Source organism: Talpa europaea, assembly GCF_964194135.1.
Source record: "Talpa europaea genome assembly, chromosome: 7".
NCBI classification, from domain to species: Eukaryota; Metazoa; Chordata; class Mammalia; order Eulipotyphla; family Talpidae; genus Talpa; species Talpa europaea.
The window spans coordinates 58059575-58077828 of NC_140074.1; the positions used below are offsets into that span (position 1 = coordinate 58059575).

At 35.9% G+C, this 18254-nt stretch overlaps 1 protein-coding gene across 2 annotated transcripts in view; it reads left to right on the forward strand.

The window, feature by feature from the left end:
• FKTN (fukutin) overlaps positions 1-18254 on the forward strand; it is a gene marked incomplete at both ends in the record, with an annotated part of 34969 nt that overhangs the window by 8332 nt on the left and 8383 nt on the right. Inside the window, 5 exons of one of the 2 annotated variants that reach the window (XM_084236970.1) lie at positions 207-484; positions 4422-4554; positions 10526-10655; positions 12471-12608; positions 14044-14167. In XM_084236970.1, coding sequence (XP_084093096.1) covers positions 207-484; positions 4422-4554; positions 10526-10655; positions 12471-12608; positions 14044-14167 — 803 coding nt within the window. The remainder of the gene's footprint in view (positions 1-206; positions 485-4421; positions 4555-10525; positions 10656-12470; positions 12609-14043; positions 14168-18254) is intronic. The other variant, XM_084236969.1, reaches the window with a different exon arrangement.

Consider the following 18254-nt stretch of genomic DNA (forward strand, 5'->3'; position numbering starts at 1 on the left):
ATTTCCATACTTTGTATTAATAGTTTCTTTTTTGATGCTTTCCTTTATTCTTCCAACACCACCTTCCCTTCAGCACCCTCATTTTTAATTCTTCAGGCAAAAGAGCACAAAAATTCACGTGGCTTAATTTGTTGTAAGAATCACTTTAGTTTTACTGCTAATATTTTGTTTTAAATATTTAAACATGGATGTTTCTTTGACTCTAGGAAGGCTGGTTTCGGATAGCTGAAAATATGGGATTTCAGTGCCTGAAGATCGAGAGCAAAGACCCACGGTTAGATGGGATAGACTCACTTTCTGGAACTGAAATCCCCCTGCACTACATCTGCAGATTGGCCACTCACGCCATCCACTTGGTGGTCTTTCATGAGAGAAGTGGCAACTACCTCTGGCATGGCCATCTACGGCTCAAAAGACACATTGACAGAAAATTTGTTCCATTTCGAAAGTTACGGTTTGGTCGTTATCCTGGAGCTTTTGACAGGTGGGTTCAAGGCCTAGAGAGGAAATGTGAAATGCATATTGTACACTTATGAATTCTTACTCTTTTTTGTACATTCAGTGGTGAAGTCTAATATATAATGTACATAGCTCTGTTTCGAAATGTCAGTTTTCAACTGGAAGTAACTCGTGCACATGTGCGTAGACAAGATATATAGACAAGAATGTTCCCACCAACATTGTTCTTAATGCTCCACACAAAGCTCTGTGTATTCATGAAGAATTGTAGAGCAGCCACAGGAATGTGCTGGTGTGCTATGCAGCCACATTGATAAATCCTATTATATGACGTGCCAGAATCAGGCATAAAAGAACACTAAACTTAAGATTATATTTATAAAATGTTGAAACATCAGATAAAGTATCTTCATGAATATAACTTACATAGTAGAAGTGGTCAAGTGGTACAAACTTCCATCTATAAGATAAATAGGTTCAGTGGATGTTATGTACTGCGTGGCCACTATAATTAACAATATTGTCAGTTGAAAGTTGTTAAGAGAGTAGATCTTAAAAGTTCTTATCACCAAAAAAAATTGTAACTATGCGAGGTGATGGATGTTAACTGAACTCTGATGTCCTTTTTTCAATAATTACCTATATCAAATCATTATATTATACATTTTCAAATAACACAATGTTATGTGTCAATTATATCCCAATAAAACTGGCGTTAGGAGTGGAAGTAAAAAATTAAATCTATATAATACATATTTTTTTCCCAAAAACATTAACGAAGAGTTGCCACAAAAGACAGGGTAGAGTTTATTTCTAGGGAGAATGGAAGGGGTGTAGGTTGGGTAGGACACAGAACTGCAGGTTTCCTGGTGGATATACAAGTGTTCACTCTATAATGGATTATTTGTACCCTTGTGTTTTATGTACTTTCCTAGATATACATTTCAAACTATGTGCAAAAGTAAATCATTAGCCATCACTTAATAATAAAAATGTTTACAGCCCAGTTACACTTCAAGTGGATTTTAGTGTTCTGGTAGGGCTCATACATGCTGAGGCCTGTCCCCATGTGGGGGTGGGTCAGGCTGCTTGGTGGTTATTTAGGCTTCTTGGGAGTTCTCTGCCCCATATTTGAAACCATAAAAACTTGGCTAAAACAGTAATACCAGCTTTCAAAACCACCATTACCTCCATGCTGCCAGAAATCATTTCTTTGGACCCCTTACCATCTGATTCCCTGAGGAGGATCCCTTGGATCCCAGTCTGGTGAATGACCAAGAACTCTTCAGGTCTCTTATAGTGACTGCCCCGCCATGTTAGAAGAAGGAGAACTCATCACAGTGGAAAGGCCTATCACATTACAGAGATGGGAAATCTAGCCACACAGGGACGATGCATAGGAGCATTGATTTTACTTTGAGATTTGGAAGAAATGAAATAATTTCTGAGATGGTGATGCCAGGTGTTCTGCAGAGCAGGCAGGATGGCATGCAGTGAGAAGTTCTTGAGAACTCAGCACTCCTGGGAAAGGGAAGAGACTGAAATGGGGAGGAGGAAGGTATTGGAGCCCTGCTTCCTATGGCTTCCATCCCCTCCCTGACTTCTGTCCTGAAAAGATCAATGACCACTGATGGATGAGGCTGATGTCTTTTTATTGAGGGGGCAGGAGAGAGAATTTATAAACATGAATAATCACAGCAAGTTGTGTAGCCCTTTCTACAGAACCAGTCACTAGGGTAGAGGAAAAAAGTATGGTGGTCAAAAATTACAGAGGAAGCCTTGTGGCTGTGGAAACCAACTCAAACATAACCGTGGTTTAAGCATCTCCATCCCTTTGAGGATGTCCAGTTGCCTGCTTGGAGAGGCCAGTTACTAGAATCACAGCCCATTCTGGCAGTGAGGTCAGATGGCATCACTGGGAAGAAGCCTTGGACAAGCCCCAACAGGTCTGGTGCTGAAGAAGAGGCTGCAAGGACTATACGCCTACAACAACACTGGAGAACTCCTTAATACTTAAGGTCTTGTTAAATCCTTGTAAAAACTTGTGCCTAACTTCTCAGATGAATCCCTGCTGGGTATTCCTTTAGGCTTCTGCCCTCCAGCCCCTAAACCCACCCCTGTCTGGTCTTTTAGATTTGGTAGAAGTGATTTCAGGAGCTGGGCTGGGTATACCACAGCTTCTCTGAAGACAATTTCTGGTAACTGAGGAAGATCACGAGACAGGAAAGTGAAGATGGCAAGAGAGACTGGCTAGAGAAGCAGAGAAAAAGAGGCGTCAAGAAGGACGTGCTGAAAAATGCTGAAAAGCAGGGGACACATTGCCGATGAAATGGAACATGGCACTTGATTAGTATCTCCTTGCAGTGTCCCTAATATTTTGTCTTTGAATTCTTGAAATTTTAAAATGTACACCACTTTTCTTTATTAAACACCGTTAGGTAACAGAAAATATAGACAGGTGAGACATTGGGTTTCAGAGGGGGAGAGAAAGATCTTTCCTTTTTGTCCTGTACTGTCTTTTTCATTTACTATTTATGTTATTTGTATTTTCAAGTCAATAGAGGGTTACTGAAGTCATGGTGTTATTCACTGCTCTCACAGTCACAGAGTAAACTGCCTAGTCAGAATGGATTATTCTCTGTATAATATTCCAGAGACACCAAAATACTAATTAGTTAAAGGACTTTTTATTTTTTGTGTGCTTAAATAAGATAACTACATCTAGGCCTCTACATTCGTCTGGTATTTGGTACATGAAAATACAGAGTTGCATATAAGCAAAAATCAAACTTCCATTTGCTGATCTATATGTGTTTGAAATTTGATCCATAAGAGATCACATTTTTTGTGTATACAAACACCGTACTTTTCTGATCCGAATCAGATTTTAATAACTGTTATTCTTTTTACCACCTTTACTCCTGTTTTTACTTATTCTGTTTTTTTAAAAAAACCTTTTAGCAAGACATTTTGTTTTCATTTTTTTAAGACTTAAAAATTTATTTCTAGGGCCTCCCCTGGTGGCGCAGCGGTTGAGCGTTGGGCTGCGAAGCTGTCCGCAGCCTCTGCAGCACTGTTTCGATCCCCGGCCACCGGGCGAGGGTCCCACATGGCGCGACAGACCTCTCCTGCCATGCCCGCTGCTCCCCTCAGCAGTGAATTTCGTCACTCTGCCTATTCTGTTCTCCGCTCTGGCTCTGGTGAATTCTCTCACCCTCCCGCACTTCTGACTGTACCCAGTGCTTGTATAAATAAATAAATCTTTAAAAAAAATTATTTCTGAAGAGGTGCGAACTTGTACCCCTAAGTCATATACAGTGTTATAAATGATTGTTCCCTTAATTAATACAATTTTTAGAACTTTTTACTTAAAAAGTTAAACTTGAACAATTCACAAATGAAAACATGTATTTCATAGTTTAATTAATAATTAATGAAGTTCAAATTTGTCAGTCAATAGAAACTTATTAAAAATATGTGTGCCAGTCTCTAGACAAAACCTCTCTGTACCTTGTACAATTTTATAGAGGAACAGAAAATATTCAAGGAATACTTGAGTCTGTGGGATCCAAAGTCAATCATACTAATTCTCAGATTAAACCCATTAATGAGATTAGCCCATTAATGAGACTCTCAGACAATTGTAATTTACTCATGTACTTCAATGTTAAGAACATTGGTAGTTTATATCTCTGTCATCTGAATTTTCTTTCTGTTTTCAATGTCAAAGTGTATATGAGTAATTGCAAAAACATTTTAAAATGCTTAAAACTGTAAGTTGCTACTTGATATCAGATTTTCAAGGTCTTTTTAAAGACCTGGGCTAAAGATTTAATTTAGTATCTGTTTTAATTGAAGAAAACCGTTTGATGTTTAGCTATTTTGTTTATGTTGTAAATTTTAAAGAAGCTGGCAATATTCTGAGATAAGTCCTTATAAAAAATCTTAACTTTTGTTTTCAGGCCAGAGTTACAACAGCTTACTGTTGATGGACTAGAAGTTCTCATTCCAAAAGATTCAATGCACTTTCTAGAAGAAATACCTCACTCTAGGTTTATTGAGTGCCGGTATAAAGAAGCTCGGGCATTCTTCCAGGTTAGCAATAACCACATATTTTACTTTTAAATTAAAGAAAATGTTTTTATTTTTAATATTTCTGGTGGAGAAACGAAGGGACTTACAGAAAATAGGCAAGAAAACATTTTTTTGGTTCATGTGTTTTCTTCTAGATTTTTTAAATTTTTTTAAACTAGATTAAGCATAAGTCTTCAGAAAGCATAAGTCTTCTTCCTTCCCTGGTTGAATGGTTTGATATTTATGGAGGCCTTGTTTTATTTGGATGGACATCGGTAGGTTCAGCACAGGCTTCTGCTTTCAGTTATGATAGCCCGTAGGCTTTATAAAAGATGGTGTATTCTGTTTTTGAAGCAATCTAAGTAGGATGAAGCCACTGTAGAAGATGAACCATGTGGATTTAGAAAAGATTTCATAAAAATACAGTTTTTCTCAGAGGGTTGGCTCTGAATATGAATTTTTTTTTTTTTGCGGTTTTTATGAAGGTTTTGAAGATAAATGCTACACAAAGACCAAGTGCTTTTGAACTTTACTTTATTCTGCTGCTCTAGCTTTCATTCAATAAACATTTATTGAAAGCCTATTTCCCAGGAACTCTGCTGACCCTGGGGATATAAGGATGATTTTGAAGGGCATGTAAGTTCATCTCTAAGAGATGACATGAAACTGAGGTAGAGTAAAACAGTCCCATTTACAGTGGGGTTTTGGTACACAAATCTTTCCGCTTATTTTTTATTTTCTGGGGTTCTCTAATAAAAGTTGTCTACATAAGGTCAGAGAGAACATGGCAAATGAAATAACAGCTTTATCATCACCAGCCAGTGCAGTGGGTCTAATGTGCACAAATGCAAGGTTTTTCTGGTAGATTGTGCTAGAACCCAAGTGGGTTCTAGGAACACACTCAGGAAACCCTTTTAAGGAAAGATGCTTGGAGACTAGGTACTAATCCAAGCCAAATGATTTTTTACTTTTTAGGACTACTCCTAAAAAGCACCTAGCAACTATTTCCAAGATTTATTTTATGGGTCTTTGTGAGGAGGCAATATAAAATGTAAATGTTTCAAAATATGGAGAACCTATGAAGATAGTGTCATTTTTTTTTTATAGAGGCATGTTTTATTTATTTGTTTGTTTGTTTACACATGCACTGGGTACAGTCTGACTGGGTACAGTCAGAAGCGCGGGAGGGTGAGAGAATTCACCAGAGCCAGAGCGGGGAGCAGAGCAAGTGTCATGTTTTTTAATTCCATATTATTATATTATTTTTGAAATTCTAAGGCTAAGCACTCAATCAGCATTTGAATAAAAGCATGTGGATGACAGATGTTCAGAGGTTTATCAGCTAATTATAGTCTCATAATTTGGCTATTTAAAGTACTACCATATAGCAAGACTATAGTGCTGTTTAGGATCAGGTAGAACTTTGTGTTCATTCTCATCATGAAAAATGAATGATGTGACGAAAATAAATGATGTGATTCCTAATTGATTTTTCTCTTCTGCAAATATATTGATATTACTGATATCATCTTAATTCTAATCCTCCTAAATGTTTCATACTTCAGCATCTTATGATAGAACCATGTTTAAAAAAACCAAAGTGGGGGGCCTTGCCTGGTGGCACAGGTGGTTGAGCACAGTGCTGTGAAGCTATCCTCAGTCTCTGCAGTGCAGGTTCAATTCCCGGCCGGCTGGGGACATACCCACATGACACGGCAGACCTCTCCTGTTTTCGCCCGCTGCTCCCCTCAGCAGTGTATTTAGGGCAGTCTGCTTGTTCTGTTCCCTGCTCTGTCTCTGGTGTATCCTCTCACCCTCCCTCGCATTTGGTCTGTACCCCGGTTCTTGTATGCATGAATAAATAAATCTTAAGGAAAAAAAAAGAAAAATACCAGGGGGTCCGTTTTCAAATTAAAGTGAACATTACTTTGAACACTTGATGGCGCCAAACAGTCTTAAATAGAACTGGTGTAAATCAGGCGTGAACTAATCTAATCAGATTATAAAACAGCCCCCTTTCTCCTTTTTAATAATTTTTGGAAAATATTCACAAACTTCAAGAAAAGTTGCAAATGCAGATAATTTTTTTTCCTGAACTCTTGGAAGTAAATTGTCCACAGTATGCCCCACAGTCCAAATAATTTATCATTTCATTAAGACAAGAACATCCTCCTACGTTTTTTTGTGTTTTAACACAAAAATCAGGAAATTAGCATATGTATTATTACTGTTTTATCCCCATTTAAGTTTTGCTAGCTGACCCAGTAATGACTTTTATAACCAAAGGTCATTTCAGTTCGGAATCAGGTTTTTATTTTCCTGTCTTTTTTGTCTCCTTCAGCCTTAGTTACACAGCCTTTTTTTGAAGACGAGAGGCCACTTTAAATTATCCCTCATTTTGGGTTTGTCTGTTTTTTCCTCATTCGATTCAGGTTCTATACCTTTAATAGGAGGTAATGCGGTGCCTGTCTCATTACATCCTAAAGGCGCTGGGCGAATTTTATTTGGCCCATTACTGGTGACATTCACACTGATCACTAAAGTGCTGTCTGCTAGCTTCACCCCTGTGAAGTTTCTGGTTTTTCCCTATGTAATTAATAGGAATTTTGCGTGAAAGAACTTTAAAATTATGTAAATACTGTCAATAGCTTCCTCAAAAGTTAAATTTATTTATTTGCTTATATCAATATGAATTCATTGTTTACCCTTTTATTCAATGGGTGATAGTCTTTTGTTTCATTATTTAATTTGTTCCATATTCGATTCCCTTTTGATACATTTCCATTATCTTTTGAGCATTTTTTTTTTTTTTGCTTTTTTGCACAAGATGTTCTAGGTTCATCTCCTTATTTACAGTTTTTACTTTTGATTATATTCTCAAACTACCAAGAAGTTTGGAACTAGGATTATATACATTATTCCTAACTTGCTTTTGTTTCAGCAGTAACCATCAAAAAATAATTATCAAGCTCCAGCCAGTTAAATTCCAGTGGAAAAACAGGGCAGAATATGGAAATATCTGGACACCTAGCCTAGGAATATCTAGACAGCTGTATTTTTTGTTTTTTCTTTATTGAGGTAACATTGGTTTACAACACTGTCTATGATTTGGGGGAATAGCTTCAGACCTTGCCCGATGTATGTTATAACCACACCCGCAGTCAAAGTACCTGTGGTCCTTTACCCTAGGCCATTGAGCCCGCTCCCACCTTGGCTCCTTCGCCTTCCATCCCTTCCCTTCTAGCAGTCTTAATTCTGCAGTCATATTTCTAGGGTCTGTTTTGGTTTAGTTTTTCCCATTCCTTTGTTTTTCCTCTATATTCCACATATTGTGAAATCATCTGTTGTCTTTTTCCTTCTGACTTTTTAACTTAACATAATCCCTTCCAGTTCCATCCATGTCATTGCAAATGGCAAGAGTTCATCTTTTTTATAACTAGACAACTATATTCTTCTTTTCCTTCCATAATTTGCTCTGAGAACTTGGGTAAATTTCTGAGCCTTAGTTTCCTCATTTCCAAAACGAGTGGGTACCTTCTGCCATCTTATTAGTTTATGACATTTTGGGAGAAGGCTTAAGGAAAGGTTGCTTAAACAGGAAATATAAAATAGATATATTTAAGTTAGGATTTTGTCTTTTTCTAGAGGTAGGATAATCCCAAGATTTATATAAGATACTTCTAATGAAAAAATGTATGCATACTATATAGAATCTATAACAGATATAAAAATGTGTAACAGTATATATGTGTATACACTTTAACACATATAAAGGTCACTTCTTTTTTTTTAAAGATTTATTTATTTATGCATATGAGAGCTGGGGTACAGGCCAGAGATGCTACGGGGTGGTGAGAGGATTCACCATAGACAGAGCGGGGAACAGAACAGGCAGACTTTCTGAAATACACTGCTGAGGGAGCAACGGGTGAGACAGGAGAAGTCTGCTTCGCCATGTGTGTTGCTCCCTGGCTGGCTGGGGATCGAACTCATGCTACAGAGGTTGTGGATTACTTCATAGTGTGTGCTTAACCCCTTGTGCCACCAGGGAGGCCAAACACATATAAAGGTCACTTCTAAGAACTGCAGTTTCTGGGAGTGTTATGTTAGGAAAGGTAGGTAAAGGTGGAAGTTTGAGTACACAGGGGACAGCTTCAGTCACTATAACTGTTAGAGTAATATTTCCATAGTGTGTAAAGTTTTGATATTTGTGATTTAATGTGATCCTTTCAGTGACTCCCTGAAATAAGGCAAATATTTGTCTGTAACAGGTAAGGAAACTTAGGTTTCAAGATATTAGTTACATAATCATCATTGACTGAGTGTGATCAAAATTCTGAGACTCCAAACTCCGAACTTCAAGGATAAAAACATGCATTTTTCATCCCAACCATATGTTTATGAGAAGTTATAGCCTAAGGATGTTTTCACTTGAAGGGATCCCATATAATTTGTATGTTCTGAAGACATCAGTTTATCTTTAGGAGCCTCACTTCCTAGGGTTACTTCTTACTTACAGTTATTCTAGGAAATGTATTTCTTCTTACTATGTTATGAAAGAATCAAAGCATATTTTCAGATAGTGTAAGCATGGAAGAGACTTAGTCAATCATTTATTTACCCATTTATCAATCTGTGTTACTCACTAAATTTGTAAAGACAGTTATTGAGAGATTCAGTACTCACCCTTAAGGAACCATCTTTACAACCTAGCAAAAGAAATATTATAAGTAAGATCAACAACTAGAATTTAAGAATTATAGTAAAAATTAAATATATATTAATACAGGTGGTCACTATTGTTAATAACTATTCTAAGATGAACATATGATTTCATTGCTATGTATAACTAAACATAATTCTTTGGTCTGCGATAATGAACTGAAGAGGAGCACTGGGAGAGTAAACACATATCTTTCCAGAAAAATCAGAGAATGTTTATCAGTAGGTGGAACTGAAACCTGGAAGATTTTGTTAGTCAAGGACTTTTCAGACAAAGAAACCAACATACATAAAGGCACAATGGCTTAAAAAAATTATGATCTATTTGGAGAGTATGAGTTAATGCTGTAAGATGAAGTGTGAGGAAGGTGGAGATGAGACTGGACCAGTAGTTAGGGACTGGAATACACTTGTCTGCCATGCAAGTTTAGATTTTGTCCCCTAGGTAGTGAGGCATCACTGTAGTGCTTCCCTTAGCTCTAGAATATTATAAAAATGAAGAAAATCAGCAAAGCAAGAAGACTAAGTAAATTTTATTTGGATAGAATTTCACAATTCCTTAGACATTTTTCTGTCATCTGTTATCTCACTAAATCTTCACAGCCTGCAAAGTATAATTATCCTTTTATTATTGATGAGGACACGATATCTATGAGAAGTTTATTCTTTCATTATCTCTTTCATTTAATAGGTATTCGGGCTCTGTTTTAGATACTAGAGATAAAGTGATAAACAAGAATGAAGTCACTTTCCTCATTGCGTTTATACTCCTCTGAGGTGATATGCTCAGGGACACAGCTAAAAAGAAATGAGGCTAGACTTGAACACAGATAATCAGTTTCAAAGCTCCAGATTCATACTAACAATACTACAGTATCCATCTCTGAAGACCCGTTATCAGTGAATAATGGATAAATAATTGAATGAATTTTCCCTCCGAAATGTTTGTGGCTTTTAAAATTAGCCTTCCTCTCCCCCCCCCCCAACTACCTGATTTGCTAAATTGTGATGTGGAGAAGGAAGTTGATAAAGATATGAATCTCATCCGTTGGGAATCCTGCTTGTATTCTTTCCCTTTAATTTGTCCTTCCTAGAATCTACTTCTATAGTTTTATTTTAATGTGCAATGAACAGGGAACTCTGAAACTTCATTTCTGTAACACAAAAAAAGATGTAATAAGGGGTTAATTTTCTAATTTAATTAAGATGTCACAGAAATGTTTCTTGTAAGTTAGAAATGGCTTTGGTAATCTGCTTATTTTATCTGTAGCAGTACCTTGATGATAACACTGTGGAAGCTATGACCTTTCGGAAGAGTGCAAAGGAATTGTTGCAACTAGCAGCCAAAACATTAAAGAAATTGGGGGTACAGTTCTGGCTGAGCAGTGGAACTTGTCTAGGTAAAATTCTTGCTTTATGTTTCTTTTTGCCATTTCATCCTCTTTGGCTACAGGGAATGACTGCTTGAAATGACAAAACATCAGTGATATTTGAAATATCATTTATAGGCAGGATAAACATTGCATGGAGAAAGGATTTTTTGATTTCCTTAGAACAAATTAATTTGAGATGCAGAAAATAGGAAGGCCAAATGTTGTGAGTAATATGTATAAAATTTATATCAGAATACAGAGACTGATATTGATTCTGAGGTAATCTAGATTAGCATTTTATTATTTCTATCCCAAAGATCATTACTGCACTTTTAAAAGAACTCTATTCTATTTCTTTGCTCACATATCATATAGATAGCTTGCATTGCACCAAAAGATTCTGATGAGAGGAAGATAAAAGGGAGTGTCAAAAGGTATTTCAAAAACCATTGAATACTGTCACTGATTGGACATCACTGCCTTTTATACTCTTTTGATTCTGAGATGTGGATTATAAAGTTTTTCTCAGACTAGAAGTAGGAACATATGCTAGGTCTCTATGTCAAATTAATTTAAAGATTTAGAATTCTAAACAATATTATCCAATAAACAATGTCTGTAAAGGTAGTTCTAAACATCTATTTATTCTTAAAATAATCTGGATGGAGGATTGGAAGTGTAATAGAGGAGGCCCTGTTATTATATCTTATAGTAATAAGGTATAAATTTTATACTTTAGAATAATACTGTAGCACCTAATTGAGAAATGGATACATAGTTAAATACTTAGAATTCTCTTTTGACAGTGTGCTGAAAATTGGGATTAATACTGCTCTCCTCTTTTATATGGCCCATCAGATTCAATCTGTTCAGAGCTGTTAAGTTCTACAAATTACTACTCAGGAAAAGAATATTGGCTAAACACAATAATGAAATTATGTTTTTAGCATATTTTAATAGCCTCCATCATTTGAGGTTTATGATTAAACTTTCTCAAAAGTATCTTAAGTTTTGGCAGTTCTTGTCCTTTAAGACTGCCCATCTGTGTCTGTGCAGGCATCTGTCTTTCCTTATCCTTTTTTCCTAAGTAAACCTGCTGTGTGCTGATGAATGGGGAGAAAAAGTATCTAAAGTTTTAAAAATTATTTATTTTATGGAGGTAACATTGCTTCACAACACTGTATATGTGTTAAGGAGTATAAGTTCATACCTCTTCACATATATGTTATGCCACCAAACCAGTAACCTAATTTGTTTTTTAGTGCATGGCCCAATTAACATTATAAGGCTATAGTTTATTAAGAAATTAAAATACATTACAAAAGTTTTAATGGAGTCCAAGTGCTAAACAAAGATAGGTTCTTCAACAGGTGGTTCCTATAACCATGGATTTTATTTTGGATTTTAATATTTTATTTTATTTTTTTAATATTTTTTTAAGATTTATTTATTTATACAAGAACTGGGGTACAGGCCAAATGTGCAGGAGGGTGAGAGGATTCACGAGACACAGAGCAGGGAACAGAACAGGCAGACTGATGAAATACACTGCTAAGGGGAGTAGTGGGTGAGACGGGAGAGGTCTGCTGCGCCATGTGGGTTTCTCCCTGGCTGGCGGGGATCGAACCTGCACTGCAGAGGCTGCGGACAGCTTCACAGTGCAGCGCTTAACCGCCTGTGCCATCAGGGAGGCCCTGGGTTTTAATATTTTAAAAGATAATTTTGGTAAAGCATCCTAAGTCTAATCCTATGAAATAAAATCTTACAGATATTATCCTATGTAATCACTAATTTTTAATTTTTTCCAAACCTAAGTTTATTCCTTTTCTTTTTTGTTTTTAGGATGGTATCGACAGTGCAATATTATTCCTTATAGTAAAGATGTCGACCTAGGAATTTTTATTCAAGATTACAAATCTGATATAATTTCAGCGTTTCAGGATGCAGGACTGCCACTCAAACATAAATTTGGGAAGGTCAGTGATAAAAATCTGCTTTACTTCCTCCTAAGTACAAAGTCTGAAAAATGAAGAATATTGCATACATCATTTTATCACTCACTCTTGACCAGGAAGAGTTCAACAAAAACTTGTTACCACTTATGACTTCTCCTCTATTTGTGAAAAACTAAAAATCTGGCTTACTAAGGATTACGAGAAACAGAAAGACCTTGGACTCTTACAGATTAATTTGTTATTATGCTGGCTACCGTATTACTAATAGAACATAGTTCATAGTTAATAAAATAAATAATATTCCCACCTGCCCTACCTGAAGTTATATCATTTCTCATGAGACATTTAAATTTATGTACACTTAGGCATATTGTCAACAAGATACATTCATCAATTGCTAAGGGGTAGAAATACTGAATTATTTCAAACAATTACTTGATTTCATGTTTATTTCACTTGTCCTAGGCCACAACAATTTTCATATAGACCAATTAAGAATAAGTCATCATGGCTTAGATGAAGTCTCCCTTAGATAATTTTTATTCTTATACACTAAGCCCGTGATCATTTTACTCTTTATCTGCCTGTTCCCAGGGAGAGGTTGTCCTGGAAAGCAAGTAGAGTATGTTTCATCACTAGAAGGTTATTTCCCTCATTGTAGTCATTCTAGTTTATTAAAACTAATAAAATTTTAAAATTTTATTTAAAAAATTAATAAAACATTTTTCTGAGGTCAAATCAAAGGAATAGAATGCTCGTCATTTGGCAAAACCTTTTCTCTCAACAACTTACTTTTGCCTAGTGCTGTGCGTGCATCTGAGACACAAAGATGGATAAATTATCGTCTTTACCCTTGAGGGATTCACTGTCTCATTGAGAGGGGAAAAAACCACGCAGATAGTTAATATGCCACTAGTGCTATAGCAGACAGGCGCACCAAAACCAGTGGAGGCATCATTCTTTATAGGATATTTCTTTAGGGAAAGGGGCTCAGAATTTTTTCCTATTTTTAAACTTTTATTTCTTTTTTTTTTCAATTACACAGTGTAATAAACTTTGGTATATATGTAAATTTCTATAATACCACATTTACTTAAGTACGTGTTGATTGATTGTGATGATTTATTTCCTGATAGTTTTACTTGGTTACTAAAGGGAATAATTTTTTTTAATGGTTCCATTCCTTCTTTAGTCAGAAAGGAGCTCAGGAAGAGAATATTCTGTGAAGTGATAATTTAAAAACTGTAAGTTATTTATTCTGAGTTGTCACCAATTGTAAGAAGCAAAATTATTTTATTCACTTAAGAAAGAACTCAAATGATGGCATGCTATTGATCCATTCCAATTTTTCAGGTGTTGCAATTTGAAAAAACATGTCATAGAATTAATACTCTCCCTACATAAAACATATTTTTTTAAATAAAAATGTATTTCCTTTGTTTCATCTTCCCTCTAGGTAGAAGACAGCTTGGAACTATCTTTCCAGGGAAAAGATGATGTCAAACTTGACATTTTTTTCTTCTATGAAGAAACTGACCATATGTGGAATGGTGGCACTCAGGCCAAAACAGGAAAAAAATTTAAGTATGAATCAGATAAGTACTTCCAAAATGGGCTATAGCACTAACTTCAGAAACTAGAAATTTTTTAAAAATTAAAAAAAAAAACCAGACAGTCAGACTGTCAAGGCTCCACTAGTAGCTAATACTCCCAGCTTACTCATGGAGCTCCCTGATAATTGCGGGTGAAGAATACATGTAAGGACAGCCTGTGAGGATAAGTGTCACTGGGTTTAACAGTCCAAAGAATCATCATGATTACAAGCCCTTTTGTCAACACAAAGGGAAAAACCAAAACAGGAACACGAAAATGAAGCCTAGAACCTGAACCAAAAACATTGATTAATAGTCAGAGCCATAGAAGTTTGCTAATTTGATGGGGATGGCTAAGGATCAGTAAAAACTTTTCAGGGTAAAGTGAAGTTCAAGTGAGGAAATTGGGCTTGAATTTCGTTGAGGCCTTAAATGCTGGGCAGTCTTTGGGTTGTGCCTTTAACATAAACTGAGAGTTAATCCTTAAAGGATGCCCATTGGGCTTAGTGGCTGCCATATTTTGTCAAATGTAAAATGATATGGATTGTAAGATCCTCCACTATTTTACATACTTCTAAGAAAGGAAAAAAACACCACTAGTTATAATGCTAAGACACTTAGGTCACAAAGGGAAAAATTAAGGAGAAAAATGTCTCAGAATTGCTGAAATTCTGTGTGTTAATTGGCATTTTTAATTCTTTTTTTAAATGCAACCACAGTCAAATTTGATAAGAAACAAAAATGACTGTAACTGCTCTCCTTTCCTATACAATTGGCTTATTTTCAGGAAAGAGAGGTGGGGGAGAGAGAGAGAGAGAAGGAGAGAGAGAGAGAAATGAGTGGGAATGAGAATTTAAGTAATTTGATCAAGGTCACACAAAAAAATAAGTGAAGGAATGAGTGAGTAGTCTGTCTCTTAAGTTCATGCTTTCAACCAGTATTCCTCAATGCTTCCCTAATATACCTGACATAGTGAGGCACTGAGCATAATGCTTGACTTATTGTTATCATTAAATGGTGGTTATCACTGTAATTACCTCATAGTATTAATATAATGATAACTATCATCACTGTCATTATTATGGTAGTTATGTGGCCAGTAGTGTAAATTTACTTCAAATAGCTTAGATTGGGACTTCTATCATTGAATACATTTGAGTTTGGGCACAGTGAGGAATATTCTGTAACACTGGAAGAGAATTCCAAGCTCATATTCGTTTCTCCTGGGTGCACTTACTTACCCTACTGGGATCACTCAGTTTTTTGTTTTTTGTTTTTTGTTTTTTTTCCTTTTTTTAAATTTATTTTTTTACTTTAACATTTATCATTTTTTTAAATTTTTAGACAATATTTGCTTCCCCCCATCCCCTCAGATTGAGTCCCCATAGAATTTCCGTCCAGAAGGCACCCATGCACCATCACCACAGTCCCCTGTGCTCCTCCCTCCCTCCCTCTCATCCCTCTCCCTCCTCTTCCCCTAAAGTATGTCTTGTCTGTTTTTGCTTTGTTGTGTTTTGTACTGTTATTATTTTTTTTTGCACTGATGTCTTATTTGGTTCCCTTATATCACTGTTATAAGTGAAACCATCCGATATTTTTCTTTTTCCTTCTGGCTTATTTCACTGAGCATGATTCCTTCTAGCTCCATCCACGTTGCTGCGAATAGCATGAGTTTATCTTTTTCGATTGCTGAATAATATTCCATTGTTGTGTATATATACCACATCTTCTTGATCCAGTCATCTATTTTTGGGCATTTGGTAAATGGTGCTGCAATAAATATAGGGGTAGAGGTGCTCTTTTGAATCACTGTTTTTGTGTTCTTTGGGTAGATTGCTGGATCGTATGGTAGCTCTGTTTTTAGTAGACTGAGGAACCTCCAGACAGCTTTCCACAATGGCTGGACCAGTTTGCACTCCCACCAGCAATGTAGGAGAGTTCCTTTTCCACCGCATCCTTGCCAACATTTGTTGTTGCTTGTTTTTTTGATATGTGCCATTCTTACTGGTGTAAGGTGGTATCTCAGTGTGGTTTTGATTTGAATTTCCCTGATTATCAGGGATGTTGAACATTTTTTCATATGCCTGTTGGCCATTTGCATTTCCTCTTTGGAGAATTGTCTTTTGAGTTCTTCTGCCCATTTCTTGACTGGATTGTTTATTTTGTTTTTGTTGAGCTGTGTGAGTTCTTTGTATATCTTTGTGATTAGACCCTTATCAGTTGAATGGAGTGCAAAGATTTTTTCCCAGTCAGTGGGTATCTCTCTGTTTTGGTTAATGTCTCTCTTGCTGTACAGAAGCTTTTCAGTTTGATGTAATCCCAGGTGTTCATCTTTGCCTTCACTATCACTGCCTTGGGTGATGATTCTTTAAAGATGTTTCTGAGATGTATGTCTTGTAGTGTTTTACCTATATTTTCTTCTATATATTTTATCGTTTCAGGTCTTATGTCCAGTTCTTTCATCCCTTTTGAGTTGATTTTTTGTGCACAGTGAGAGTTAGTGGTCTAGTTTCATTTTTTTTGCATGTGGAGGTCCAGTTTTCCTCCCACTCAGTCTTTATTTGAAGGCAAAGAGTCTTCATGTAAACTGAAACTTTTACAGGAGGATTGAGAGTAACCCAAACTTCTTTCTCAAACTCATAAAGTATACCCAAATTGACACAGACTCCAGAGCATGTTCTTGAAACTTTTATTCAGTATAAAAAATTGTTTTGCTTATGAAAACAAACACCATGCTGAGTGTGGCAAAAATTAGTAAGTTAATATATAATTGATGTTCTCTGGCTAGGTGAGTGGAGGTAGTATTTTAACATTCAGCCACTGTTTGCTTATTTAAAATATGATAAAAATGTCAAGTTGAAATGTATAATTTAGAGGCTTAAAAGCAAAACCCTATAAGATAGCGTAGAAATGAAAGGTATGCAGACTGCTGCATACCTTTGAATCCCAGATCTACATTTTCCCAGCTATTTTATATTGGACAAGTTATGTAACCTCTCTGTACCTAAGTTTCCTCAAGTGTAGATTGGGAATAATAATAGAAAACACTACATTGAACGGTTTTAAGGATTAAGTGAGTTAATATGCAAAAAGCATTTTGAACAGTATTAAGCATATCCTGAGTGCTAAGTAATTATCAGCTACTGTTATTATTACTGCTATTACTACTAGTAAAGGAAAAGCAGGTCCTCTTCTTAGTCTTATGAAAATTCACAGAAACCTGTATAATTATCTCAATGTTAAACTGCCACATCTATTCATAGAGAACTCATGAGAATTTCACCTTTTTTCTAAGAAGGATAATTCCTAGAACTAGTATTATAGTTCTTTATTCTCGCATTTCTTTGTAAAGCTTGCATTTCTTTCTCCTTACTGACATGATCTGAAACCCGTAAGCCTCCAAAGAACTGTTCATTTCTAACCACTATATTTCTGGATAGAAAAAGCTTTTCTCATTCTGCTTTAAATGCTCTTTATAGTAGCAGTGTTTGGGAAGTGTGAAGTGTACTGATTATTTAACAAGAGAAATGAGCAGTGATAGAACTGTCTAGACAGATGGTGTGAGTCCCAGATTTTTCTATCATGTTACCATGACCTTAAAAGGCAGAGAAAAGAACAGGGGATGGCTGCATAGAGTAGTCTCTTTGGAATATTCCCCCAGCCATATGCCATTGTCATTCTTTTCAGCACTATTTACTTTAAGGAGCTGTAGTATTTTCACCACTGCTGTTCCTAGTGGAAAAAAAAAAAAAAAAACTTTAAAACTAGACTAAGTTTATTTCTTTATAATATCCTTCTTATCCATGTGTAGTTCATTCTGAGAAAAGCTTAATATCATAGAATGCTTTATAATTTTTCAAGGAGCTTGAAGAAGAACTTAGGAAGGAAGACAATAGTTCCCCCTTTCAAAACGTTAGTCTGTGTGTCTTCAGATTGATGTTTTCGGTCCTAAAAATTAATAGTTTTAATATTAACAGCAATGATAAAGATACTTATACAGGGTTTCTGTTATCTTGTCAGGCACACAGATCAGTTCTTTATGTTTATAGGCTCAGATAATACTCATATTATTCCTGTGG